The sequence below is a fragment of the Chlamydomonas reinhardtii genome, chromosome 10 (assembly GCF_000002595.2).
Source record: "Chlamydomonas reinhardtii strain CC-503 cw92 mt+ chromosome 10, whole genome shotgun sequence".
Taxonomy (NCBI): Eukaryota; Viridiplantae; Chlorophyta; class Chlorophyceae; order Chlamydomonadales; family Chlamydomonadaceae; genus Chlamydomonas; species Chlamydomonas reinhardtii.
The window spans coordinates 464,424-492,214 of NC_057013.1; the positions used below are offsets into that span (position 1 = coordinate 464,424).

The window sequence follows — 27,791 nt, forward strand, 5'->3', positions numbered from 1 at the left end:
GGGCCAATTCGACGCTGGGAGCGGGTCGGCCTGCATGAGGCACTGAAATGGGCGTTTGGTTTCCCTGGTTCTATCCCGGTTGTTTTGTCTACGCCAGTTATATTTTGTGATGCCTGCATTTAGCAAGTCTTAAATCCCTCGAGCGGCAAGCCGATCAGCAACTTTCGATTTCAGCCTTTCGCTGACTCCCATTTTTCTGCTTTCTATTTGTTTAAACGTTACCAAGTATACAAGCCAAACTCTAAACTAGCTTGTTTGCCTCGAATCGTCGCGGGCGTGCGTCACCGACCTCGTCGCACCCCAGGCCTGCTGGCCTCCGTGCGCAGGAATTGTTCGAGAGCAAATTGCGTCGGAACTCTGACTTGCCGCAAATGTTCAGCAACTCTTCCGGGGCCCGTCGGCCCAGATAAACGAGGCGACTTCTCTTGAAGGTGCGTAGGTTCCAGGGCGCAACGTAGCGCAGTCCCGAGCGCTGCCCGCGCCTGCGTCACACCTGCATCGCCGCTTAAGCTGGGCCCGCAAACCACAGAGCGATTGGGAGCGCTTATTTGCGTGGCCACTATGACATATTCGGTTGCATGTGCGCGTGCGCACGCGTTCTCGCAGCGCCTGGAGCCCTAGCGAGCGCAACGTGCCACAGGCGGCGCTCTGTGAACGCACCTTTGCCCAGTGCATTAGGTGCTAGCGTACAAACCACGGGCACAGGGGCGTGCAACACTCGTTGCGCGGCTCCCGCGTCTTCTCACACTCTTCAGTTCGCCTTTTGCCCCAACTAACCTTCGCCCAACGCCCTCGTTCCGCGCTCCTACGCCTCGCGTCCTCGCGCAGGCTTCGCTGCCCGGTTGGCCGGCACATCCGAGCCACACCCCACAGGCCCCGGCACGCAGCTGGGGACCTCGCAGCTACCGCGCACAAACCGTGCCGGTCGTTAGGATGAGCCTTCACCCCTTCCCCATGGCGCCCCACGCGCAAGAGGGGGCCCCCGTCCTCTCCATCGCCAGCGCCGCCGGTGCCAGCTCGACGCGTGCCAGCCCGTTCGGCCGCGGCGCGGGCGCTACCCCTGCCCCCGCACCCGCCACCAGCACCACGACTTCCCTTGGGGGCGTGACCCTGTCGGTGGTGTCTGACCTGCATCTGGAGGCTCGGCCGCTGGAGCTGGATGAAGTGATCGACCCCGAACTGAAAGCAGACGGTGGGTGCGCAGGGTTTTGTTGGGGGCCAGGCACGCGTCAGCGTGGGGGTCACGTGCGGGCCTGGCCTGCCGGCTTTCCAGCCCACGCCGTCACGCGCCCCACCGCGCCTTCCACCGCGCCCCCGCCTGCTCCCCACCGTTACTCCCAGCACTTCTACTGCTTATTCCGAGCCTCTCTGTCTCTCTAGTTGCCACTTACCGGCGGCAGTTTGTTTGCTGACTGCTGTGTCCCTTCGGTGTCCCATTCCTGCGTGTCCCGCAGTGCTGTGCCTCCTGGGCGACATCGGCGACCCCACCACCGACACCTACCGCACCTTCCTGGCACAGTGCGCCGCGCGATTCCCCACCGTGCTGCTGCTGGCCGGCAACAATGAGTACCGCAACCACCACAGCAGCCACAACAGCCACAGCGCGCACGGCACGGGTGCGGGCGGTGCCGTCGCGGGCGCCGGCAGCGGGACCAGCAGTGGCGGCCACCGCCGCAAGCCCAGCGGCTCGGTCATGCCGCCGCCCAGCCTGGGCACCGTGGCCGAGGGCGGTGACGGCTCCAGGAGCACATCGACCTCAGCCTCCGCGACCAACACCGCCACCTCCAGCCTGCTAGCGGCCACCCGTGGGGACGCCACGCCCGGGGCAGGCACGGCGCCGCACGGCCACGGCCACCACGGCCACAGCCACCATCACCATCACCACCACCATCACCATAGCCGGACCATGGCGGAGACGGAGGCGCTCATTCGTGAGGCGGCGGCGGCGGCCGGGCCCAACGTCCACTTCTTGCAGAACAGCGGCCATGTGGTCGGGCACCTCGCTTTCCTGGGCACCACCCTCTGGAGCCACATCCCCGACACGCCGCTGCCAGAGGCCGAGCAGGTGGCGGCGGCGGCCGCGGCGCTGAAGGCGCGGCAGGAGATGCAGGTGCAGCAGGCCGTGGGCGCGGCGCTGGCGGCGGGCAAGGGGCTACAGGCCGCGGCGGCGGCGGTGACGGCAGCGGATGCAGCGCGGCGGCAGCAGCAGCTACCGAAGCCGCTGCAGCTGGTGCAGGTGCCGCCGGTGGCAGCCTCCGTCGCGGGGCAAGCTCCGGCTCTCGCGGCGGTGTCAGGCCCCGCTCCGGCTGCGCCCGCTGCGGCTGCTGCTGCGCCGTCGGGTGCCAGCCCCACAGCGCCCTCGCCGTCCTTCTCGCGCGCACCCGCCCTGGCGGGGAGCAGCCCCGTCGCCGCCTCGCCTTTTTCGCCGCGTGCGCCTGCGCGCACGGGCGGCAGCAGCAAGACCGCTGCGTCGCCCTTCTCGGCGCGGGCACCGGCCCCTGCTGTCGCTGCTGCCGCCACTGCTTCGGCGGCGGACAAGCCGGATGGCCCGGCGTTGCCTCGATCTTCCACAATGGCTGCGGGCATAGCGGCTGGCGGCAGGTCGGCCGGCCCCGCCCTGCCCCGCTGCGCCACCCTGGCTCCCTCGCCCTTCAAGCCCACAGCACCCGCCTCCAGCCCCGCCGCCACGCCCGTGGTGCCACGTAAGAAGGCCGCGATGTACGGCAGTCTGCCCAAGGGCCTCGGCTCCGGCATGCACCATGACCTGCCCAGCGCCGGCGACAGCGGCTCTTCGGCTACCGGCGAGTCCGGCTGCCCCTACTACGCCCCAGCCGCTGTTGGTGGCTGCAACACCGCAGCGGCTGCTGCGGGTGGCGCCGCCGCAGGTGCTGGCGGCGGCGCTGGTCACGGCGGCATGGGGCCCTGCGTGCGGCGCCGGCTGCTGCTGCGCCGCAGCGTGTCGCTGGCGGCGCTGCCGCCGGACGCGCCGTGCCCCTCCGTCACCAAAGTGCTGGAGGCCGCGGCGATGGCAGTAGCCGCCACCGGGTCCTGGCGCACCGACGGCTCCTCGGACGTGTCCGGCGGCAGTAGCACCGGCGACAGCAGCGGCAGCGAGACGGAGGCCAGCAGCGGCAGCGATTCGGGCAGCGATGCCGGTGGGGACGGCGAGGGCGAGGGCTATGACGGCATGGCACCCAGCAGCGGTCGCGCCAGCAGCAGCGGCGTCGGCTCTAGCCCTGAGGGCGTCGCGGCCGCCGCCACATCAGCAGCCGCGACTGCGGCGGCCGAGGCGGCGACGGCAGCGGCGGCATCCATGGAGGCATCCATAGCGGCCAAGGTGGCGGTGGCCGCGGCCCAGGGTGAGGAGGCGGCGGTGGACGCGCACCTCAAGTCGCTGACGCCCGCGCCGCGCCTCGCGAGCTCGCCACCCGTGGCTGTGCCCCCCTCTCGCGGCGGCCCTGCCACCAGCACCGCCGCCGCGGCCTCCCCAGCAACGCACCATCGCAGCCGCCGCGTGTCGCACAGCCGCGCCGCAGGTGAAGCCGTCGGCGCCGCCATTCCGCCGGAGGAGCTGCCGCCGCCGCCCTCCACGGTCCGCGAGTTCATCGCCGCTACGTCGCTGGACTACCGCCGCATCCGCATCGACGCGCCCGGCCGGCCGCTGCTGACGCCGGACGACACCAACGCGCTGTTTGCGGCGTCGGTGGTGTGGCTGAAGGAGGCGGTGGCGGAGGCGCGCGCGGCGGGCCTGACGCCCATCGTGCTCAGCCACCACGCGCCGTCGCTGCGCGGCACGTCGCACCCGCGCTTCGCGGGCCACCCCTCCACGCACGCCTACGGCAGCGACCTCGAGCCGCTGCTGCAGGAGCTGGCGGTGGCGGCGGCGGCGGCGGGCACTGGGAATGGTGCTGGCGGCGCGGCGGCGGCGGCGCAGGCAGAGGTGGCTGGGGAGCTGGGCGCTGGCGTGGAGGTGTGGTACTGCGGCCACACGCACTACAACTTCGACATGGAGCTAGCGGTGAGCGCGGCAGCGTCGGGGACGGGCAGGGCGGGAAGCGGACCGGGATGATTGTGCGTTGGAAGTGCCCATTTGCGCGCAGTTGTATAGGGTCCTTGCCCGAGTTTTGCCTTGCCTATTATGGTACATTCAACTTATGTCCGTGTTGTGCGTGTGCATGTGGAATTGCAGGGCGGGGTGCGCCTGGCCAGCAACCAGTTCGGCTCACAGCCGAAGCCGGCACCTGGCTACAGCCGCACCTGGCAGCACGTGCTACAGCCCACCGAGCGCAACGCCGCCTGGCAGCGGGGCGGCCGCGACACCGCCGCGCTGTCCTTCCTGTCGCTGCCCGGCAGCACCAGCTCCGCCGCACTCAGCGGCAGCCTCTTTGGCAGCTCCGCCGCGCAGGGGCGGTCCCTGCTGGCGTCGCCGGGTGGCTCGGGCGCGGACACACCCGCGGGCGGTGCCTTGCATCCCGCCCCCAGGTCGCGGGGTGCGGCAATGCCCGGCAGCAGCCTGCTCGCAGCCATCTTCGGCCGCAGCACCGGCGGCGGCACAAAGGAGGCATCGGCAGCAGCAGCCGCCCACCACGCGCCCTCCTCCGGCGGTGGCGCGGCCAGCAACAGCGGCGGCGGCGGCGGCGGCATGGCGGCGGGCGTGCATTCGTTCGTGTCGTCGCTGCTGCGGCCGGGCGTGGGCGGCCGCTCGCCGGCGTCCGCGGCCTCGGGCGCCTCCACGCTCCGCACCAGCCCCAACAGCGCCGTGCTGCGGGAAGGACTGGCGGCGGACGCGGCCGCCGTGGCCGCGGCCCTGTCTGCAGGCGGCAACCTCGGCCAGGGGGGTCAGGGGTACACTGGCTACGCGCACGGCTACGGCAGCTCGTCTTCCAACTCGACTTCGTCGCGGGGCTCACACCACCTCGCCAAGTCGACCGCAGCGGACGAGGCGGCGGCGGTGGCGGCGGTCGGGCACCTGGCCTGGGTGCGCCACGGCGCCGCCGGGGCCGGAGGCTTCTTTGCTAGTGCCCTTGGTGACGGAGGCGGCGGCAGCGGCGGCATCCACGCCAGCAGGCCGCCGCGGTCGCCGGCTGTGAACGGCGCCTCGCCCCAGGACCTCGCCGGCCTCGTGGGCGGCATGTAAACTCAAAGAAGTAGGGTAGGCGTTTTTGCATTGCATATCGGTACAATCTCATCCCAAGTTTCATTTGGCCCCAGAGCCACGAGAATTCTAGCATCATGCAGTTTGCACGTGTTGGTGGCTGGTTTGGCGGGCTGACCAGGGCAAATGCCATATTAGGCAGTTCCTGAAGCTTTTTGTTTGTCAGCTGTGGATGCTCATCGGTTGCGGGAGTTGAATTGTTAGAGCGTAATACGGCCGGTTGCAAGCGACACCCTTCCAGACAAGCTGTGCATTGTCCTAGCGAAGGACCAGCGCCTTCGGTTCGTTTGCTTTGACCATGCGCGGAAGAATACATTTGAGCGCGTTAGGGCGGGTTGGAAGGCGTGGGAGCGCCCGGACAACGCCTTGTTGTAGGCCGTGTGCGGTGTGCAGTTGGTTGGCGCTTAGTTGGACGGCACTCGGCACGGCGCCGGTACCAGAGATACGTGTAGCTAAGGATTGCTTGCCGCAGGCTCTCCGAGTACCGTAACTAGCATTAGCTCCAAGTACCGTACAGCATTGAGATTTGAGGGAGGGGCGTAGCAACGCATTACGACACACGGGCTGTCACTCGCGCGGGTAGAGTCAGGCCACACGGTGTCCTACAGGGATGCGGGGCACGGGGTCAGATGCGCACTGATTTCCGGGTAATTGTAGGAATGTAGGATTAGAACTCGGGATTTTGAGCTGTGTTGACAGCCTGAGAAGGAACAGAGTTTTGGAGTTGGAGTGTCAAGAACGGGCAGGGACGTGACATCGCAGGGATTGGTGGCCTGGCATTTACTGCGGTAGTGTCCAGAAGGTGGGTATAATACACGGTGTGGTGTTGGGTGGGCTATGCGCGTGCGTAGTCGTTGTAATTCGCAAGCGCTGTTGACTCCGCTGCACTCCTGGTCTGCCGTCAACACTCAACTGTCTTCATTGCTGCAGCACTGCAGCCCCCTGCTCAGCTGGTAGCTGATGGAGTTGCCCTCTGCTGCGCAACATGCGTCGTGGCGAGACGTGCAGGGAATGAGGGAAGCACCCACCGGAAGATAGGGAACGAGACGGAGCTCTGTGTTTACCACTGCAGTCAGACATCAAGAGCACGGGCAAGATTGTAAGGTTAAGAGAGACCCCCTTGAGGAGCTGTCAGGACGGCTGGGGCGCCTAACGTGTCAGCGGTTGGGATTGGGCAGACCTGGGCAGACGCGCGCCCGATGAGCCATCAGGCGGGTATTGTTGAGGTGCATTGCACTTCATACAGAGCACAGACCGCCCTGGAATTTCCTGAAGTGCGTACGCCTGAATGACGACGCAACGAGGGCGAGAATCCTGAACTTGACATACCCTGGTCCTTATTTCTGTTATGTCGCTGACGTTTGATTTCCCAGAATGGAGACTCAGCACAAACAACAACCAAAAACGGAATGGAGTCGCTTCCGGTGACGCGCGAAACCCTTCTGGAGCGGGCCCCGCCAACGGTGACTGGGCAGCCGACCTAGACGTAAGCAATTTTCAAGTCGAAAAGGCTAGACTCAACAGCACCAGGCTGGGCTCGCGGCCTGGCCCCCGTGCCATACCGATGTGTGTGGTTGAGCGAGCGCGCCGCACCAACCTCACCCCGCAGGACCTCGACTCCGACAACGAGGGAGCTGCCGCAGGTGCAGGCGCGGATGTTCGCTCTGCCGACGGGGCCGGGACGCACCTGGGCGGCCTGGACGGAGGCGGCAGCACCGGAGCTGCCGACGCAGCGGCAGTCTCAGGCTGCTGCGAGGTAGCGGATGATGTCTCAGGTGGTGCGGCGGCGTCCGCCCCGCGTGTGCGGATATCCGGGGACGCCATACCTGCAGAGGTGCGCGTGCCACGCCCAGTCCTCCGGTGGCTAGGGGTTGCGACTGAGTATCGGTGCAGGCAGCAGGCCAGCAGCTCTCCAGGTGTACGGCGGTGACCTCCAACGGCCAACCGCCAGTGCGTCGTCCGATGTCTCAACGCCGGGCGCTGATGGCTGCTGCGCAGGTGCTGCTGCTGGTGCTGAGTGGGCTGCGCGACACGGCCGACTGCGTGCGGGCGGCGGCGGTGTGCCGGCACTGGATGTCCGTGGTGGCGCTGAGCAACGAGCTGTGGTTCGAGATGCAGGCGCGAGACTGGGGGCTCGGAGGCGCGGGCAGCCGCAGCAGCGGCAGTGCCGGAGGCCACAGCGCCGCCCCAGTGGCAGGCGGAGGCGGCGGCAGCACCAGCGGTGGCGGCGGTGGTGGTGTCTGTGGTGGCGGCGGCGGCGGCGGTGCGCCGGGGGGCACGTGGCACCGAGCGCCGTACGCGGGTCGGCCGCTGCTGCTGCCGCCGCCCGGGGCTGGGCACATGCGCAGTCTCATGCTGCAGTACAAGACCACATGTGCCCTCACACAGGTACGAGGGTGCGGTCGCGTGGCCGTGCTGTGTGCGTGTTTGTGCACTGGATGGGTGGCACTTGATGGGCGGTGCTGGCGGCTGGTGCACCGCATACCCTGGCATGTGTCAGATGCGAGGTCGGGGGCGTTTTGCAAAACTGCGTGTACCTGTGTCGGACTTTGATAGCTCATGTGTGCGTTGCTTTGCCTTGCCGCTGCCGCCGCCGTCCTGCTTGTTTCCATCCTTTGTGCCCTCCCTGTGACACTCACACAAGCACTGCCCCCTCCCGCAGGTGGCTGTTCGCTTCATGGTGCTGCGCAAGGGCTTTGAGTACTTGGTGGAGGTGAGGACCGGGAGGCGGTGTGCCGGGTAGGCCAGGAGGGGCCAGGCGCGGGTTGCTGCGTGTGCCCGTGGGCAACCCGTGAGCATACGCCGGTGAACACGCCATGGGGCCACCGCAGGCGGCGGCGTCCCTGTGGCTGGCGGCGCAACGAGCGGCGGCGGCGGCAGCGGCGGCAGTACCGACGGAGGCTGGCATCGCAGACAATCAGCAGCCGCAAGGCAGTTCTGATGGCGGCGCTGGGGTTGGCTCCGCAACGCCGCCAGCAAAGCCGGTGGAGGCGGGTCCTCTGATTGGGGCATGCGGCAGTAGTGGCGGCGGCGGCAGTAGCGCTGGGGTCGGCGGCGGCAGTAGCGGCGGTGGCAAGCGGCGGCGCATCACGCACGTGGACCAGCTGTGGGAGGGGTGCGGCAGTGGGAGCCGGGCGGCGCTGCAGGTGAGCGGGGGAAAGGGGGAAGGCGCACATCATGCCGTGACACCGTCCTGATGCTGCGCTCGGGTGTGGTTCGAGTTGGTTGACTCTTGGTCGTCATGGGGCATTCTGGTTGGGTACTTCACGGCAGATATCTACAGCCTGTGTATGTACGTCATGAATATTGGCCATGGGCACCATGTCGTGATGTACGGACTGTGTACGGACTGTGTACGGACAGGTCGACGAGCGTTTCAATGCGGTAAAGGTGCAGCAGATGGCAGGCAAGCTGATCGTCGGCAGTAGCAGCGGCAGTAGCAGCTGTGGAGCTGGCGGCGGCAATATTGGAAGCAGCAGTGCTGGGGGCGGCGGCGGCGGCTCCAGTGCCACAGCCAACTGGCTACTGCTGTATGAGGGCGTGTCAGCTGTGATGGTCAGCAGGTGAGGGAGATGTGTTCGTGGTTTTATATGTTTGGTGGGGTCGGAGTGCAAGGCTAATATAAACACGGGTGGGCAGGGGCACATCGCGGGTCCGAAGGGCACCGGCCTGTTGCAAGCCACATCCATTGAGAGGGTAAGGACGAGCGACAGGGGCCGACAGCAGCAGCAGTGCACACGCGCCCAACCTGACCGCACGCACAGGTGTGACGAGGTCAGGGACGAGCTGGCGACAGAAGCGGCGGCGGACGCGGCACGGGCAGCAGCAGCGGCAGCCGCCACAACAACTACCACTGCAGCAGCTGCCGATGTCCCAGTCACAGACGCCGGCAGCTGCCGAGGCGTCGGCAGCGCCGCCGCCGCCAGGGCCGGGGCGGGGCGCGGCGGCGCCGGTGCCGCAGGGGGCTGCGGTGGCATGGTGTTGCGCGGGGAGGTTGTGTACGGCGGCAGTAGCTATGCAGACCGTTTCGCCGAGCTACTGCGGCGGGGCGACACGCGGGGGGCGCTGGCGCTTGGGGCGCAGGAGCGGGCGGCGGCGGCGGCCGCCCGGCGGCGTCAGGCCACGGGTCAGGGCGACGGCGCTGGCGGCGGCGGCAGCGGCGGCGGCGACGGCAGGGGCTGCGACGCGGTAAATGTAGTGGAGGCAGAGGCGGCGGCAGAAGCGGCTGAGGAAGAAGAGGCGGCGGGGGAGCTGGAGGAGGAGGAGATGCGGGAGGTCGTCGAGTCGGTGAGTGCCGTACCAAGACAAGTGAAACTGGAATTGGCGTTCGCGACGCCTCGGCATGGAATAGAACCAAGGGCCATGATATTGCCCCACATAAACCGTAGCAGCTGCGCAGTACAGGATGCATGGGAGCAAGTGTTGCTCGGTGCGGCTGATGCTATTCGGTGCCTGTGATGCATGTGGTCTCACGTGCAGGCGGGGGACGAGGCGGCCGCGACGTCGCCACCGCCGGCTGTGGTCGCGGAGGGGCTGCTGCTGTGGCGGCGGCTGTTGCGCTGCTGGGCCGTATACCGCCGCTGGCTCGAGGTGCGTGTGGGAAGGCGCACACGGGTGCTGTGGTCCCATCACCTACACGAAGCGCTGTGTCCCCGTCCTCGGAACACCTCCAACAGTGCACCTTCTAGGTTCCTGGAGCGCCCTTAAACAGTGCTCGGCGGGGGCCCACGCCGCTTTGCCGCCGCGTCCACCGCATTCCTTTTGTCATGGCCGCATGCCCGCCCGCCCGCCTACGTACCCGCCTGCCCGCCCCCCACGCCCGCCCCGCGCGTGCGCGTGCAGGTGCTGGTGGTGTGGCTGGGTCCCCTGGGCGCCCGAGTGGAGGCGGAGCGGCAGCTGGCGGGCGGCGCCGCGGCGCACGGCGAGGCTCCACTGGCACCGCCGCACCTGACCAACAAGGGGCTCATGGCCTTTAGGAGCCAGGTGCGGGGCTGGGGTGGCTGGTGGCGGTGGTGGTGGTGGTGGTGGTGGTGGTGATGGTGATGGTGCGGGAGTGGCTGGTGGCGGTGGTGGTGGTGGCGGTGGTGGTACGGGCGTGGCCGGTGGCTGGTGGTGCTGCTGATGACGCAGGGCGGTGGTGCGGGGCTGGGGGACCGTGCGCAGAGGGGACCGTGTGTGTGAGGGGTCCTTGTTAGCTGCAGATCATCCGTCTCGGTCACCTCTCGTGATCCCCGAGCCGGCAGTACTTGCAACCTGCGTTACACACATGTACACGCGCTGTTCCGTCCACTCTCACCCCGCCGCCTGCCGTCTCCGCCGCCACTGCCGCCACTGCACAGGTGCTGTTGGCCTACCCGGTACGGCGGCCGCTGCAGGCGGCGGCGCTGTGGTTGGCGGCGCGGGCAGCTCTGGGCGACGAAGGGCCAATGTCCATGGCCGTCTCGATGTCCGTTGCAGCCGCGTCGGGGTCGGCGGCTGCCGCCGCCCGGGGGGAGGGAGGCCCGGGCGCGGCGTCAGCGGCTGCTGCTTTGGGCAGTTGTCGTGGCGGCGGCGGCGGCGGTGGCGGCGGCGGCGGCGGCGGAGGGCTGCTGACGGCGGCTGAGCGCTGGGGCGGCCCCTACAATGGCTACTGGCTGAGCGAAGAGAACTTCAAACTTCTGACTTCCATACGGAAGGTGTGTGTATATGTGTTTGCGTGTGTGTATTTCCGTCACATTGTATTGCTTGCATACACTGTCCTGTTGTGTTCCTTTCCTTACGTTCTCACTCTCAACACACCCATGCACACACACGCCGTATGCAGGTGCTGACGGAGCTGGCCTCGGTGCCGGACGACGCGACGCAGCCGCAGCACCTGCACACAGCCGCCAAGATGCGCAGGTGCTTTGGGGAGCTGTTGGGGCCCACGGGCGGCGGAGGGGGTGGGGGTGGAGGTGGGGGGAGCCGGGGGCGCAGCCGCGGCGCGCGCAGTCGGCTGTTTGGCGGGGCGATGCCAGCGGCGGTCCTGCCGGGCTGGGGCGGCATGCGGGGGCCGGGGAGCAGGCCTGTTGAGTAGGGAGCTACATCGGCAGGGATGGTGTGTGTGTGTGTGTGGACGTATGCGGCAGTATCATGCGCCGGGTAATGCGTCGGGCTGGCTAGCAACTAGCGAGTAAGTACTAAGTTTACTGCGCCCGGCGCCAGGGCCTGGGCGTGCGATGGGACCTGGGCCAGGGCCTGGGCCGTTGGGCTTTGGCAACAAACTTTATCGCTGTGTCTCTGTGTGGCTGTGTATCTGCATTTTTGTTTTAGCATGGCTGCGTGCTGCGCGGGGAGGAAGTAACCGGAGGCAGAGGACCGCGGACGCAGCACGGTCAAGCGCACTCGTGTTTACCAGGAACACAAGCATCGCGTTGCAAAGCCAGGTTGAGGCGTGGGTTGAGGGGGCCCACTCCCAGCTGTGGCCGTGGCCGTGGGCCACCACAGTATGCCGGGGTGGGAACAACCCAGCACACCCCAGACTTCATATTGCAATTGAACACACGGAAAGGCCCAACGGAAATGTGTCATCTTATCTCCATGAAACGGCGGGTATCAAGCCAGGGCCCCTACACGAGTAAACGTTTGAGACACGCACGCTCACCGAGAAGACATACATACCGGACAGCATCTTCGGTCAGGCTGGGTGAGGATATCAGCCAAGTACGAGGCTAAAGTAAGACACCGGTACGTCTGTAGGGCGGGGCAGGTAGGGTCGGGACGGGCATCAGGGACCAACACATAATAGGCACGCGGCCAGGGCGCCAGTCGACGGTCACGGAGTAAGGCGTCAGCGGAGGGTCAGTCACGGTCACTACAGTGCCAAGGGCGCAATCTCGGGCCGCCGCTGGTATCGTTAAGAAGCCGTCAATCTCTAGTTTGAGATGGTCGCACGCTGCGGCCTTGCCCCGCGCGACTCGTCGGATGCGCTCTGGAAAAAGCCAGTATGAACTGGTTGTTACCCGCGCCTCCAGATTTTTGTATGTCCTTACGCATATAGGATATAACCATTTGCAACATAACAGTAGCATCCTCGACGCTGCAGGGCCTCAGGCGCCGGAGACTGTAGTCGGCCCGGTCGGCCCGCCTCGACAGGCCGCTTGCATCCTTTGCCCCCCACTTTTAAGTAAGTTGGTAGGGATTAGTCGCTCAGGTCTGCATGTCAGCAGCTTGTGCCAAAACTCGCGCTGAACTGTTTTACTAGCGAACAAGCTTTTGCTGCCTTGGCGCAGGGACTTGCTGCTGTATACGGATACCGTTTGGCTCTAGGTGCCACATAGTGCCCCTCAAATGGGGCGTGAAGGCCCGTCGAGGCGAGCCTGGACGGCGTGCGAGTATCAGAGCCTCTGTGTCGCCCACGCCCACGCCGGTAACAAATGGTAAGTCGATCCATACCTTGTATTAGGGCGAGTCGGTGATTCGCCAGGCGCTGCTGCTGGAACACTCGCGCGGCACGGACTGCAGTCTGTAGTCTCTGTGACCGGCTCGCGCGCGCGCACGCCCAGCTCGCCTGGAAAGCTCCAAGCCATATAGCGAGCTCCGTATACACCCATGCATGTCTGGGCGCGGCATAAGGTGGGCAGACGTGTTGTGCCCGCCGGCTTTATCCAGACAGTTGTTCACACAGTCGCAGGCTTCACACGGTTTTGGTTGCGCGGCTCCCGGGCTAGATCGCAAGGCAGGCTTGCGCTTGTACCATCAGCGCTGAGCTGAGGAACTTGCTGACGGGTGGTCAGACTTGAAGTTCTGCCTCGGTGGCACGCTCGGTGGCCGCAACCGCTGGCCCCTCGGCCCCCCACCCCCCTCCCCACCTTGGTCCCCCTCCGACCCCCCCCTCGTGCCGTCCTAGTTACGTCAAGCTAGTCTATCCCAGCCCTTCGGCGACAAGGGATCATGAGTGCAAAGCCCTTCCCCACGCATGCGGCCCTTCCATCCGTACACGACCGTACGGTATCTCGCGTGGCTTCGTGTCCGGCAGCTGCGTGCATCCCGGCTAAGCACTCCCTTGCTTGCCCCCTGAGCCACTTACCATGCATGCCCTTTATGTCACGTCTAGACGATGTCATCGGGGTCTTGGATTGCTATGGATCGAGGTTTAGTGACGGGCCGCAGTGTCTCCGTCCGTACGCCCAGCGTGCCAACCCGATTCCCACTGCCCCCACCCTGCGGCCCGCCCTGTGTGACCCCGACCTGCCGTACAGGGCGCTCATCGCAAAGCACTTCCGTACGCGCACAGACGCAGATGTCAAGAACATATTCTACAGCACTCTGAGATCTGGTAAGCCGCAAGGCGCGCCTCTGCTTGTCTCATGGGACATGGGTTGCCAAGCAAGTGGCTGGGCCTGCTGCTATGTACGGTTCCTGCACCATCCGCCCATTCATGAAACTCGCACATCCCTGACCTTCCTCTGCTTCTTCGACCCTACCTCGCGCAGTCAAACCCTCAACCGAGAACCTTGCACTGCGAGTTTATGCTCAGGTGCGTGCGTGCTGCGTTTAGCAGTGTGCTCAGTTCCCATGGCCTCATTTGTGTGGAACCGTTGCTTGATGCAGCCTCGTGTCGTCCCCATGCTGCTGCTGGCTGATGGGCTTGCAATCATGCATGCCCTCCCTTGCAGCCCTCCCTGACTGTACTCCCTCGCCCTAACTTGCATAGCATAACATGGGACCCATGTGATCATGTCGCTCGATCACTGCAGATGGTGGGTCCCACCTGCGGCGACCCCGAGCTGCGCATGAGGGCCCTGGAGGCGGCGAAGGCGGCGGTGGAGGCGGCGGCGGTGCATGGCCTGCCAGATGGCTCGAGTGCGTCAGCCGCTGACGGTGCGGCTGAGGGGATAGGCGAGGGCGCCGCCGGGCCCAGCGGCTCCGCGGCCGCGCCCGCCGGGCAGCAGCAGCTACAGCCGGCCGTGGCTGAGGCCGGCGGGGAAGGTGCTGGTGGTGCTGGCGGCAGCGACCGGGATGGTGGCAGCGACAGTGGCGGCGAAGACGGTGGCGGCGAGGGCGAAGGCGCCGGTGAAGACGGTGATGGGCGTGCAGGCGGTGGTGGCGGCGGCGCCGTCGCCAATCCCTTCAAATGGTCCATCCTCCGCAACGTCGCGCGCCTGCGCTTCTTCAAATCTGCCGGCAAGGGCAAGAACAAGAAGCGGGGCGCCCCTGGCGGTGGCGCGGGGCGGCAACAGCGGGTGACCTCGGGGGAAGGCGAAGAGGCGCAGGCCGCCGCCGGCGGGATAGGCCACGGCGATGCGGCAGCAGCCGCCGCGACCGGCGCCGGCAGCACCGCCGTGCCAGGCAACGACCACCGGAGCGCCGCCGCCACTGTCGGACTCACGGCTGCTGCTGGCGCCGACCATGGCGCCGCCGCCGCCGCCGCCGCGGCCGTGCCGCGACTGCCCCCGACCGCGGCTGAGCAGCAGGCTGCGGCGGCAGTCAACGAGCCGCGGCCTATCCGGAGCCGCAGCCAGCCGCTGTGGTACAACCCCGCCGGTGCCCCGATCGGTGTAGGCGGTGGTGCCAACAATGGCGGCGGCGGCGCCGGCTATGCTACGCAAAGTGGCAGTGGCAGCGGCAGCAAGCGCGCTGCGACCGCCAATGGAGACGCAACCATGGAGCTGCGCCGGCGCCGGCGCCGCAGCGGCGGCAGCACCAGCAGTCGGGGCAGCAGCGGCGGCGACAAGGACGGCGGCGTGGAGGATGGTGCCGCCGCCGCCGCCGAAGGCAGCGGCGGCGGTCCCGGCGGTCACCAGCTCGGCGGGCGACACCAACACCCCAGCAGCTACCACCGTGGGACTACAGCGCCGGTGCTGCTGCTGCTGAGCGGCGGAGCCGCTGCCAGTCCGCATGCCGCTGGCGGCGCGAGTGGCGGCGGGCTTAGCAGCAGTGCTCTCTACTCGGGCAGCGACAACAACGCGCAACAGGGCCCGCTGCTAAGCTACTTTACAATGGACGAGGACACTGACTTTGACTTCGAGGAGGGGGAGGGCGAGGCAGAGGTGTTTGATACCAGGAGCGGCGAGCTTGGAGGCTTGGGTAGCAGTGGCGGCGGCGCAGCCGCCGGAGGGTTTGGCGGCGGCGGCACTAATGACGGGCGCGGCAGCGGCAATGGCGCTCGTGGCGGACACAACTGCAGCGCTGCGGAGGTGCGCTGGAGCCTGGCAGAGCGGGCGCAAGCGGCGACGGGGGCGGCTGCGGCTGCAGCTGCTGCAGCAGTAGTGGCCGCGGCGGGAGCGGGAGTGGGAGCGGCTGCTTCCGGGGCGGCGGCAATGCTGGCACCGGCCTTTCCCGCCTCGAGCCCGCGGCGGGTGCACTTGCACGCGTGCACTCCTCGGCGCCAACAGGAGCAGCAGCTGCGCCTAGAGGAGCAACAGCGCCAGCAGCAGCAAGAGCAACAAGAGCAGCAACTGATGCAGCAAGAGCACCACCGCCAGCAGCAACAGATGCAGCAACAGCACCAGCAGCAAAACCTGGCGCAGCAACAGCAACACCAGCAGCAGCAACAGCAGCTTCAAGAGCTCCAGTTGCACCAGCAGTTGGTGCTGCAGCAACACCAGCAGGCGCAGGCGCAGCAGCGACATGCGCACCGTTCCCATCCCCTGCACAGCCAGCGACCGCCATTTGGCGGGATGACGCCTCTTGCTGCACACGCAGCCAGCCCGTGTACCAGCAGCATGGCCATCAATGGCATCGCTGCCTCATCATCCTCTGGCATGCCTGCCTTTGGCGCCCACGCTCATGCCGGTTGTGCCGCCGACGCTCCTGCAGTTTCACAGCCACTGCCACGACTGCTGCCAACCAACCCCTTCTCGGTGTCTGCTGAGACGCTGGCGCCTCGGGCAGTCGCAGTGGCTGCACCAGGCAGCGCAGCTGCGGCGCAGTCGCTGACGCCATCGCCGCTGCATCCCTCCGCGGCGCCGCAACCCTCGCCCGCCTTCACCAACCCTTTCCTGCTCCAGCAACACGGCTGTCCACCCGTGTCGCCGCCTCTGTCTTCTTCCTCTGCCGCATTCCCCGCCCCACCACTTGGTGTCGCCGGCAACGGTGCCCAAATGCAGCAGGCGCCGCCGCCGCAGCAGCAGCAGCCATCTTGGCAAGCGGCGGCGCCAGCCTCGCACCAGCATCACCAGCACCAGCAGCCGGCAAGCGGAACGGGCGCTGCCGAGCCGCACTTTGATGATGATGATTTTCTCCCGGATGTGCCCTCCTTTCGAGCTATGGCAGAGGATCAGGCGGCGGCGGCGGCAGCTGCAGCAGCAGCAGAGGCAGGAGCAGGAGGCATCAGCGGGCTGGCAGCGGCTGTAGCAGGGGGTGGCAGCAGCGGCGCTAGAGCTGCGGGCGCGCAGCAGCAGACGCACTCGGAGCTCATGCTGGCGGGCACGGCGTTCGGCGGCTTTGCCCCCGCCACGGCAACTGGCCACCGCACATCCACCTCAGCCCCAGTGCCCAACGCAATAGCTCGGGATGCCAGGGTGGGATACTCATCAGCGGTTCCAACCGGAGGCGGTAGCGCTGGCGGCGACGGCAGCTACCGGCAGCAGTACTCATCACATCCTTACACCATGCACGGCTTTTCTGCCGTTGATGGGGTCGGCTCGGCGCCGCCAGCAGCTTTGGGCCCGTCGGCCCTTCAGCTGCAGCGCACGCGCTCCACTGTCGCGGCCTTTGGCTCGCCCATGCGTCTGCTGGGGCCGCCCATTGCGCGCGCGACGTCGGAGGCGGCTGCTGTTGTGGCCGCGGCGGCAAGGAATGCCGCTGTCCACGAGGCCAGCCAGTTCTTATCGCATAACCATCAGCAACAGCAACAGCAGCAGCGCTCCGGGTCTGGGGGCGTTACCCCCCCAGCCGTCAGCGGCGGCGAGGGCAGCCTCGGGTTTGGTTACGCGCGTGGCGGCACGGGTGATGGCAGCAGCACGGGCGCGGCTGCGGGCGCCACCACAGGCACCACAGGTGCCGCTGATGCGGGGCTCACGGTCAGCAGCAGCCTTGAATTTGTCAGCGGCGGCTCCGTCGGGGCTCGTGTTGTAGAAGGAGCGGCGGCGGCGGCAGCCGGCGGCGGTCTGCTGGGTGGCGACGGTGACGGCGACGATCGCGTTGACATGATTGATTATTTGATGGATGAGCTGGGTATCCAGGTGGGGACCCGCAGCGCACCGCAGTCACCCATGCTGACCCAATACCAGCCGCAACAGCTGCAGCAACAGCAGCAACAACAGCAGCCGCAACAGCAGCCACAACAGCATCAGCAGCAGTGGCAAAAGCAGCTGCAACAACGCGCCCAACAGCAGCAGCACGTGGAGGCGATGGCGATGGCGCATGGCGGCGCCAGCGGCACAGGGCATCCCGTCTCTGCCATGCCCGTGCACTTTGCGGCGGTTTCAGCGGTGGCCACGGCGGAAGTGCCATCCCCCGCAATGGCTGCCACGTCTGCTGCTTTCGCGGCCGTTGCCGTCGGCTCGCCGCCGCCGGCAGTGGATGACCACGCACACAGCGCAGCCGTTGGCATCGGCCAGCCGTACGGGGCTGCTGGCAGCAGCAGCGGTCACACGCACGCTTACCCCGTGCATGCGTATGCAGCAGCCAACACCGCATCCGCCGTGCAAGTGACACAGCATCAGCCACAGCAGACGCAGCAGCAGACGCAGCAGCCCGCCGGCGGTTGGGTGGAAGGCGCATGGCATCCTGTTGCCGCGGGCATGCCGCCGCTGCCACCGCCGCCGCCACGGCAACACTTGCCGCCGCCACCTTGGTATCACCGTCAGCTGCGTCAGCCGCCTGCAGCGCCCCTGTATCCCCCCGCGGCGGCACCACTGCTGGCCCACCACCATACCGCCTACGCGGCGGCGGCAGCTTGGGGCTCCTCCCACCGCCCCGCCGCCGCCGGCACTGCCGCCGGACCCTGGGGCCCGCCGGGCCACACGCCTCCTGCGGTTCCTGCGGCGGCTGCTGGTGGCAGTGAGCCGGCGGCGGCACCGCATCGGCCGCACAGCATTGCCTGGCCCGCCTCCGCTGCGTCAGTCGCGGTGGCAGGTGCTACGGCAGGTGCCGCCGCTGCAGCGCTGATGACTGGACAGCCACGTGCTGTGTACGCCACAGACGCAACCACATGGACAGCCGGGCCCAACGGTGGCGCCGCCGCGCCCCCCCCAGCAGTCCTCGCACGCGCCAGGTCACTTGGCGCTGCTGGCGGGTACTACGGTCATGCGGCGTCCGCGTCCGCCGCATACCTGTATGCTTACCATCTTCAACCGTCGGCACAGCCGCCGCCCCGGCAGGATCTGCTCCGCAGCAGGCCGCAGCAGCTGGGCAGCGCGCCCCCTGCCGCCGGCGGGCCGCCGGCCGCACACTACGCATCCACAGCCGCTGCTGCCAACTGGAGCCATCCGCCGGTGTGTGAGCAGCCGGTGCCAGCAGGGGTGGTGGCGGCGGCGGCCGGCATGGACGCGCCCCATGCCCTGTACGCCACTTGGACGGCTCGCAGCGGCAGGCGCGGCGCTAGCGACCGCACTACTGGGACTGCTGCTGGTAGCTTCCAGCAGCAGCTGCAGCACCAGCAGCACCTGCAGCAGCAGCATTATCAGCCGCAGCAGGTGGCGGCAGCGGCGGCAGCGGCCGCGGCCGCAGTGCCTGGCCATGGCGGCGGTGCTTGGATGTCAGCTTCCGAACAGCAGAGCGCTGATGAGCAGTGGGCGGCGCAACCGCATCCCACGTATCCCTACCGTTGCCAACAGTGATGGTCGGGCATGCATCGCTGTCACGCAGAACGATATTGCAGCACGAATGAAGGCCCCACACTCCCGTGCGCTCGTGATAATTGGATGAATGCATGACATGGCTGCCACTTACTTGCACAATGAAACTAAGGCTTCTTCGCAGCAGGAATTTCAGCAGGGTTTGCGGTGGGTCTTACCGGTTTCCTTTGCTTGGCACTTCCCATACCTGTGACATATGTTGATGCTTACTGAACAAAATGAGCAGCTGGACACTTCTTACATTGGGCATGCGCAGCAATGCGCACGCAGAGGCCTGCTGCACGCACGCACATGTATATGGGGACAGAGGGACTTGCACCAGATGTGCAGTTGTGTTGGTTTGGCTGGGGCGCGGCTAGTTAGGTAGGGAGCACCGTACGTGCACTGATTGACGCGATTGATAGATTGATTGGCCATGATTGGCATCATTGGGCCTAATGCGGGGCCGCAGTCGTTCGTGTGCATGTGACACGCACGCCTGCATGTGCCATGATCACGTGATTTTTGATCATCAGTCGTTAAAGAGTGTAGCTACGAGCCCCTCAGCTTACTACCTGTTGTTTTGGGGCCACATGATGCACCGTGAACGGGTCTCGGCCCGTACCTTATGCAAACTACGGCAACGCGCGCGTGTGAGCGCTTTATTTTGGTAGCTCTGCTCACTTCACTCCTGACATAGTGAGGGTCATATATAATCAAGCGCACTGCCTAGCACGTTGGAATGGTCTATGACGGTGTATGAGCTTTTCTCCTTAGGCTGGCTTGATGAGATGAGGAGCGGGGCGTGCAACCCGGCATTGTTGCCAACATCACCGTAAACGGGTCGCGGCCCGCGTGGGGTATGCGGCCTTGGGGACGGGCGGCACTTCATTAGATGAAATGAATGGGCAGTGTGCCACGATCCATCTGGGTCCAGTTTGGATTCCGTTGGTTGCACACGGTCGATGCGGGTCGATGGTAGGTGTGGAGGGGTCAGGCAGCCTGGTGCCATGGAGACCCCACCTGACCGCCCGTACAAGCACCATCATGCCATTCGTACGATGAAACGAACACACGCACGCGTCATGCGCACGCAGTTGTTGGTTAGCAACATGATTTAGAGCTTGGATGCTTTCGGTGGTTGATCAGGCGACGAAGATGGCTAGCTCGTGCATCACGAGGGCTAAGATAGATCGCGCGCTGCGGGCACTTACAGCTCATTAACTATGGGGCCAGTTTGCCACCCACCCCCCCGCTAGGAGAATCACATGGGCTGCGCATGGAACGGTGTTTATGATAGCCATGTCGCGTATGCAACCGGACCCTGCTGCATCCGTTCCCAGCCAAAGCCTGGTTGGCTCGATACCTCCGATGCATCCGCTGCCTTCCGCCTTCGCCCCTCAGACCCGATCTCGCGCCAATCTCACTGGTAAACGTCCGCAACAGCCACAGTATTACGAGCACCCCCACCATCACTAAGACCAGCCAGCCCCAAACATCCAAGTACTTGTGCAGTACCCAGGACCAACCGAGCCACAGCATGTTCCAGCCCCTCACGCCCGAGTGCCATCCCGTCCGCCAGCCATGTCTACAAGCTCAATGCTACTGCCAGCCGCTGCAGCGCCGCGGCCGGCACCACCTGCTACAGCCGTGCCTGCTACTGCTGCATGCCCTCCATCGCCAACTGCTGCGCCGCCGCCAAGCGGCTTCGGCACTGGCGGCGGCGGCGGCGGCGCTCCCGCCTTCGGCGGCGGGCCACATCTGTTCCACAGGATGATGCCACCAAGCGTCGCCGCCACTGCCACTCCCACCACGATCCCCGCAACCATCACGCCAGCCTGCCACGGCTGCAGGTACACGGTGCCCCCGCCTCCGCTGCTACTGCCGCCGCCCGGAGCTGGTGCCGCCGCACCCGCCGCCGCGCCTCCACTCCCCGGACCCACCCCCTCGCCGACCAGGGAGGATCCCGGCGCCGACGGCGACGCAGCGGCGGGCGACGCCCCCGCTCCGCCGCTCCCACCGGTGCCCAGCGTCCCTGGCGGGGGCGGTGGCTGCGTCGTTGCAGAAGGAGGGAGCGGCTTTCCGCCGCCGTCCTGAAAGACGCTAGGTGGCAGCCGCCGCGGCGGCACCGGCGGCCGCAGCGGCGTGAGGGGCGGGGACGGCGGGTCCGGCGGCAGCGCAGGCGCTGTGGGCGGCATCGGCGCGCCTGGCGGCATGTCAGGCAGGGCTGGGACGCCGAGCTCCGCCTGCAGTTCCTTCGCGTCTGTGTACGGTGTGGTGGGGGCAACGTGGGCAGTGTTACTGCATTGTGTGTAGGTGCGAAATGGGTGTGGGAAGGCGCTGCGAGGGGTGTGAGACATAGGTAAAACGTACCCTTTCATGCGCACACATTGCATACGGTACATTGCACTGCGCAAGTTGCGAGACGTGTGTGGGTGTCTTACAGTATGTGCTGCGGGAGGCAAGGCGCACGTTGACTCCGCGCACGCCTGCATACGCCACGCGCCGCAGCACCAGCTCGGCCCCAAGGGGATCGCCGGCTGCATCAGCCAGCCCACCGCCACCACTGCTGCTGCTGCTGCTGCTGCTGATGGTGTCATTGCTGCCAGTGCTGGTGTTGGTCGCGTCTCCGCTTTCAAGCAGCTCAAACTACAGGGAAACATACACGTGCATGGGGACCCGGGGGCCAGTACGAATCAAGCACGAGCGCAGACGTGACAAGCCCGGCAAGCAACGAAGCCTGTCAGATATGCCCAAGCGATAAGCACTGAGAACATGTGCGCTCACCTCCGATGAAAGCAGCAGCTCCGCAAGGGCTCGCACCGCGGCGTCGCCGCTGCTACTGCCGCCGCCGCTGCTACTGCCGCCACCGCTGCTACTGCCGCCACCGCTGCTGCTCAGCTGCTCGGCATAAGAGCCAGCCACCGCTTCCACAGCCGCCGCCACCGCAGCGCTGGTCACGAGTGCAGCTGGCGAGGCAGGAACCACCGTGGCCCCTCCCGTGCCAGGGCTGCTGCTACTGCTGTTAGTGGCGTTTGATAATGCCGCCGACAGCTCGATTGCCAAGGCCGTCAAAACCTGCGGGAGCCGGTTGCGCCCATGGTCACACAAACGGGCTGCCTGGGCCGCCTTGTAGAGCGGCGTGGTGGGTAGTCTGGGTACCCCTTCCAGTACCCCCCCCCCACGACCTCCGCGCCCCCAAGCCATGACGTCGTCGGGCCGCAACGCCCCAAAGCCACACCCGCCTCCAGCAGCCGCACCCACCTGCAGCTCCAAATCAGGCAGCACAAGCAGCACGTCCCGGAGGAACACCCGGGGAGCTGTGCCGTACGTCCTGCACGAGGCATAGGTGGTGGGAGTGTCGGTGGGTGGTGGGTGGGTGCTGGTGCAATCATGATGGTCGGCCGCGGTTGGTAATGCGATCTCGGACGTCACGCGCCACTGCTCAATGCGGTAACCACGTGCACACACACGCACACACACACGCATACACACATATACACACACACATACACACACACACACACACACACACACACACACACACACACACACACACACACACACCACGGCCCCACGCACCTGTCAAATCCGAACACCAGCAGTGACGCCGCCGGCAGCCACAACGACTCACAGTCCGCCGCCCCCGGCTCGTTTGACGACAGCCCCGGCGGACAGGCGCTGCAGTCGGTGGCGCCCGCCAGGGGCGTGAAGGAGCCGCGCGGGCAGGGGCGGCAGGCGGTGGCGTTGGTGCCAGACACCGGTTGGAAGGTGCCGGGGCCGCACGCCATGCACATTTCCGTGGCGGGGTTGATGTACGAGCCTGTGTGACGGCGCACAGGTGGGTGTGTTACACGGCAAGTTGTGTGGAGGCATTGCAAATGCAGGAAACGTAAAGCAGGCGTGTGGTGATGAGTGCATTCGGTTCAGCCTGAGCGCACCTGCAGCACAAGCACCCGCCCCGGCCTGCTGCAGCCTCCTCCTCCTTGTCCCGCTCCTCCGGGCGCCAGCTGACGGCTCCTTGCCGCCACTGGTACCAACACCACCAGACGCCGGGTCGCTCGGAGGCGCCGGTGCCTGCTGCTGCTGCCCGGGCGACCCGGTTTTCCCGTCGCCGCCGCTGGCAACCCCGCTGTCGGGCACTGCGCTCGACAGCTGCGTGCCACGCCCGCCTGCCAGTCCGACCAGCACCAATTGCCGCAAAGCAACCGAACTGCCGTTGATCAGTTGCAGTCCCGCCACCATGTCTGAAAGATCCAGAATGGTTGGGAACCAGGGGTGCCCAAACAGGCTGACGTTGCCAGGCACGCTGAGCGACTGGAACCCGCCTGCCTGATCCCCTCCTCCCCCGTCGGCACCGCCGCTGCCCACTCCGCCCCCTAGCAGCGTTCTCCGCTGGCGCCACCCGGGGTACATTGGCTGCTGTTGCCACTGCAGCTGACGCAACCGCTGACGCAACCGCTGCAGCAGCTGTCGCCGCCTAAGGCCAGCGCCTGCATTGATGCCGCCGCCTGTAAAGCCCCCGCCGCCGCCAGGGACTATGCCGCCGTTGCCCCGAGGCGCATCGGGCGGCAGGGGCGGCTCTGCGGGCGGCAGTGACTTCTCACCCACTGCCCCGTCCTTGCCACCCAGCATCCGAATAAGCGCAGAATCCTGGATGAAAACGGGTTGAGAGCTGCCGGCTGCCGCTACTGGTGTCGCAGTACCTGCTCCTGTGAGGGTGAGGCTGACCGCGCCTGGCAGGGTGGGCGGTGCCGACGCCGGCAGCGGCGAGGGCGGCGGCGACGGAAGACTGCCGTCGTCTAGGTAACTAGGGTCCTTCACGAATGCGGCAAAGGCAGTCGTCCACGCGGCCGCGGGAATGAATCCCTGCAGGTTTAGCCACACACACACACACACATCCTCAGCAGTAAAAAGGGCATCAGCAACAGTTGGGCCCTGGGCCCCAGCGTCGCATGGATTGCACAGCCACACCGCGCGTCACAACATGCTTGCTGCGGAGCGTTTCATGGGACAACACCAAATAGCCGCCCAAGAAATAGCACACCCCGCTCGCCTGCATGCTCGGCACGTGCGACAGCGGCAGCGTGGACCAGCCTGCGGCAGTAGCAGCCCGGGCCGCGCCCTCCACATCGGCTGTAGCAGCGCCCGCCGCCTCCGCCAGTACTGCCTCCGGCGGCGCCGCTAGCCGCAGCAGCCAACCATCAGCAGCGCCCGGCCACAGCGGCTCCCAGGCCGTAGCGCCCTGCTCGGCGCTGCTACTGCCGCTGCCGGCCTCCCCGGTGCTGCTACTACTGTTACTGGTGCTGTTGCTGCCGCTGGGGCTGCCAGCAGGCTGGGAGGTGGTGGTGGGCGGCGCCTCGGATGGGTCGGCGGCGGCGGTGACTAGGGTGATGTTTCTGAACATGATGGTGGGGAAGGCCAGCGCTGGGTAGTCCAAGTACCGCAGCGTCAGGCTGTCCAGGCTGCTGCTGCCATTGAGGGAGACGGCGTCCACCTGGGTGGGGTGTACACGTGACGGCAGGTCAGTGTGCAACGGCACCGCAGGGGGCATACGCGGCATATGCCCTCCAGGTGGCCCGCCCATGGACCGTCGAGTGCACGTGCGCCGTCACTCCAAGCACGCCCTGTCAATGCCAGTCTGCCCGCTGCCCGACCTATTGCTGCCGCCCCTCACATCTCACCCACCTCGAGGTCGATGGATGAGTTGAGCCAGCCGCCCCACTGCCGCGCGCTGGCTCCACTCAGCAGCACCGCACCCTCTCCACCCCTGACGCCTGCTCCACCGCTCCCGCCGGTCTGCGAGCCCGCCAGCCGCGGCGGCAGCCCCGCCGCGGCGCGCCAGTAGGCCAGCTCGTCGGCGCTCACCACCACCACACAGTCCTGCAGTATCAGCCGGGCGGGGGCGGCCTGGCTCTGGCCCCGCTCGACGATGGCCCTGCACAGAGTTGAGGTTGGCGTCGGCGTGGGAATGAAGGGCGCTGGTGCGTGGCACTCGTGCGTGGTGAAGTCAGGTTGGCGCGGTGGGAGTGAGGACCGTCAAGAGGCAGGCAGGCAGGCAGGCAGCTCAGCACAGCGCCACCCTTCCACACGGCATAATCGCGTAGAAGGCACTCTCATTTCAGCCGCTCGTCGGCCCATGCCGCCCCCCTCCCACTCACGTGTTGATGCCGAGCGCCCAGCCCACGGCCGTCAGGAGCCCGTGCGGGATGGTGCTGGGGTCGCCCGCCGCCAGACCTACAACAAGCAGCACACCGCCTCTCAGCAGTCGGTGGCGCCCGCCGCCGCGCCCAGCACGACGTAAAGCACGAGCAGTCACACTTCCACGGCGCGGCCACCCAAGCCCACGCGCCTCGGCCTCCTCCTAAGACATGACGACAAAGCGGCACGCACGCACGCACCCGACAGGGTCAGGCCGGTGAGCCGCAGCTCCAGCCGTCGCAGGCCGTCCACCCGGTTGGGCGGCGGGTTGGGCAGCTGTAGCGCGAAGGGCCGAGGCAGCCCCCCCATGTCAAGATGGGCCCTAGTGCTGCTGCTGCTGCTGTCCATCAGAGTAGCGCCACCAGTGTCGGGGCCTACACACGGCGACACAGCGCAAAGGGGAGCGACAGCAAGATACCGCGGCAGTGAACATTCCCGCGTCCGTCATGGTTCACTCTACCACCGCCTCTCCACAGCCCATTTCTCACAGCACACATCTTGCCCTGCAGGCGAAAGTGAGCGGCAGCGCCCGCAACAGCGGATCACTCACCCCATAGCTGGTAGGCACGCCGCACGGGGAGCGCGCCGTTCTCCAGCAGGCCCGTCTGGCCCCCGCGTGACTGCTGCGGCGCAACCAGATCCGATAGCCGTACGACGCCCTGGATCCGGATCGCGAACACTGGATCGTCCTGCTCAACATCGTACGTTGGCAGCTGCTCCTGGTCGGCCATATCAATGACCGTCGCCAGGTCAGAAGCGGAGCGTACAGTGGCGGCGCAGCCGCTGCGTATGGGCAGCCATGACCTGTACATGGGCGGCGGCGGCGAGGGCGGCGGCGGCGGCCAGGCCAGCTGTCGGCCCGCCCAGGGCGCGGAGGAGGTGTTGATGCAGGTGAGGAAGACGTCGGCCGCGATCAGGCCGCGGTAACTGAACGACTTTATGTGGATGAGGTTAGAGAACACCTGCGTGGCGGCGTGCCGGGATGAGGGCAGTCACCAGTCATCAGCCCGCGGCACTGGGCTCCCTTGGCCGCATTTTGCTCACGGCCCATCTCTCTGGTGGTGACCCAACCGCGCCACTCGCGCCAGCCACACTGTGTACTCATGCACCTCTGGCAATCTGCTGTCCTGCGCCTCCCTGCCGCATACCTGCACATTGTCACTGGGCTGCCCGCGGCACAGCTGCAGCCGCAGCTCCTCCCACACCTCGCAATCGGGCAGCTGTGCGGTCACGTTGACCAGCGCCAGCTCGCCACCTGCGCATGTGCTCGAACCGGGGTGGGCGGGGGCCATGCAGGCAGGAGGCCGGGTTATGGCTTGTACGGGGGCGTGTGGGTGCGGACAAGCGCTGGGTTGTTTGGCACACAGGGCCCATAGCCGAGCACGGCCGCTCAGGCGCACCCCATTGGCCCTCAGGCGCACCCCACAATCCGTCGACACAAGACAGGTCCACCACCCAGACGCCCAACGGCCCTGGCCCTGATACTGCATGCTCCATTGTGCATTTTCCTTCCACGGCCACGCCACGCCACGCCACGCCACGCACTGACCCACCCGGCGTTGGCGCCTCTCGTGCCGCTACGCCGCCCGGCAGCACATCGCTCTCGGGCCGCACCAGCGCCAGCACCGCCGGTAGCAGCGCCGCGCGCGTCAAGTCGTCCGGTATCAGTAGGCTAAACGATCGGGCGCACGCACATGTAGGACACAGAAACAGTCACAACGAGATGGGGCTTTGGGGCGGCCACTGCGACTCAACCAACGGATGAAACCACCGGATGGGCGCCCCTGCTCCCGGCCGCCAAGGCGCACTGCACAGCAGAAACGCGACGGGTTCACCTGCTGAAGGCGGTTCGGTTGGCGTAGGGCGGGTAGGAGGTGAGTGTGAGGCCTTGCAGCATCAGCCGCAGGCCGGCGGGGACACGGATGAAGGGCCACACAGCGTGGGACGCGGGTGGCGACCAGAGCTGCAGTCGGGGCCAGCCGGGGGCGCCGCCCAGATACCCGCCGGCGTGTGGCCAAGGTAATTCAGGGAGGCCGGTGAGGGTGGTGTTGGCGGTCAGGTTGTGTGTGAGGAGGGGGAGCGCCGGCGCAAAGGTGGCGCCGTCCCTGTGCGCAAGCGAAGTAGGGGTAGGCAGCGGTTGAGGCCAGGTGTGGCCCAAGGTTTGGCCGCAGTACACCGGCGGAGCCCCAGGGCCCCTCCTTTCATAGCCTGTATACTCAGCGATTTTGCATCATTCAGGCAGGGGCGCAAGAGCCTCGCCGCGAGACTGGCACTAAGGTCGACAGGACGTTGGGTAGACCGCGTGTCGGACAAGCAGGTCGCTGACAATTTGACCGGCGCCAGCCCACGCACCTTAAATTGCAGATTGTTGGCATGCCCAGAACGCCAAAGCCGGTGCAAACCGGGGATGGGAACAGGTTATCTGGCAATATTGGCATGCCTTCGCGTACAGGTTCCAGCGCGCTTCCTGGGTTCGCTGCCGCCAGGAGCACGAAGCATCCTATTAGGACACGGGCTGCTGAAGCCATATGCACAAAGCCGAGCTTTGTAAGCAACGCAGCAGCTAACTTCTTTGCTTCATTCTGGCCCGTCGTCGTAAGGTACTAGGTTGATATCTGCTTTGCATGATAACTAGACGTGTATCGATATTTCCGCCGAGCTACCGTCGCACCAACAGTCCAAACCTTGGCACG

The 27,791-nt window shown here is 66.6% G+C and overlaps 4 protein-coding genes across 4 annotated transcripts; 3 read left to right on the forward strand and 1 right to left on the reverse strand.

The window, feature by feature from the left end:
- The first annotated feature begins 99 nt into the window (after positions 1 to 99).
- On the forward strand, positions 100 to 6,270 carry CHLRE_10g420950v5 (uncharacterized protein). Its single transcript, XM_043066468.1, has 4 exons — positions 100 to 431; positions 829 to 1,192; positions 1,455 to 4,018; positions 4,190 to 6,270. Exons 2-4 carry the CDS (start codon positions 934 to 936, stop codon positions 5,135 to 5,137), a joined length of 3,771 nt encoding a protein of 1,256 aa, XP_042919865.1. The 5' UTR covers positions 100 to 431; positions 829 to 933; the 3' UTR covers positions 5,138 to 6,270.
- Positions 6,271 to 6,419: 149 nt separating this feature from the next.
- Positions 6,420 to 11,721, forward strand: CHLRE_10g421000v5 (uncharacterized protein). Its single transcript, XM_043066469.1, has 11 exons — positions 6,420 to 6,641; positions 6,765 to 6,989; positions 7,154 to 7,543; positions 7,818 to 7,868; positions 7,987 to 8,301; positions 8,519 to 8,718; positions 8,920 to 9,442; positions 9,635 to 9,745; positions 9,998 to 10,138; positions 10,495 to 10,830; positions 10,959 to 11,721. Exons 1-11 carry the CDS (start codon positions 6,504 to 6,506, stop codon positions 11,208 to 11,210), a joined length of 2,682 nt encoding a protein of 893 aa, XP_042919866.1. The 5' UTR covers positions 6,420 to 6,503; the 3' UTR covers positions 11,211 to 11,721.
- A 458-nt stretch (positions 11,722 to 12,179) lies between these two features.
- CHLRE_10g421021v5 (uncharacterized protein) lies at positions 12,180 to 20,101 on the forward strand. The gene is made up of 4 exons (XM_043066470.1): positions 12,180 to 12,552; positions 13,375 to 13,451; positions 13,609 to 13,652; positions 13,873 to 20,101. The coding sequence occupies exons 1-4, from the start codon at positions 12,464 to 12,466 to the stop codon at positions 18,898 to 18,900; spliced, it is 5,238 nt and encodes a 1,745-aa protein (XP_042919867.1). The 5' UTR covers positions 12,180 to 12,463; the 3' UTR covers positions 18,901 to 20,101.
- Positions 20,102 to 20,103: 2 nt separating this feature from the next.
- Positions 20,104 to 27,699, reverse strand: CHLRE_10g421050v5 (uncharacterized protein). The gene is made up of 15 exons (XM_043066471.1): positions 27,451 to 27,699; positions 26,934 to 27,203; positions 26,652 to 26,770; positions 26,247 to 26,353; positions 25,649 to 26,060; positions 25,299 to 25,472; positions 25,059 to 25,134; positions 24,586 to 24,835; positions 23,954 to 24,394; positions 22,839 to 23,766; positions 22,480 to 22,720; positions 22,162 to 22,231; positions 21,685 to 21,975; positions 21,342 to 21,546; positions 20,104 to 21,160 (listed from the first exon to the last, which is right to left on the reverse strand). Exons 1-15 carry the CDS (start codon positions 27,534 to 27,536, stop codon positions 20,451 to 20,453), a joined length of 4,380 nt encoding a protein of 1,459 aa, XP_042919868.1. The 5' UTR covers positions 27,537 to 27,699; the 3' UTR covers positions 20,104 to 20,450.
- Positions 27,700 to 27,791: the final 92 nt, after the last annotated feature.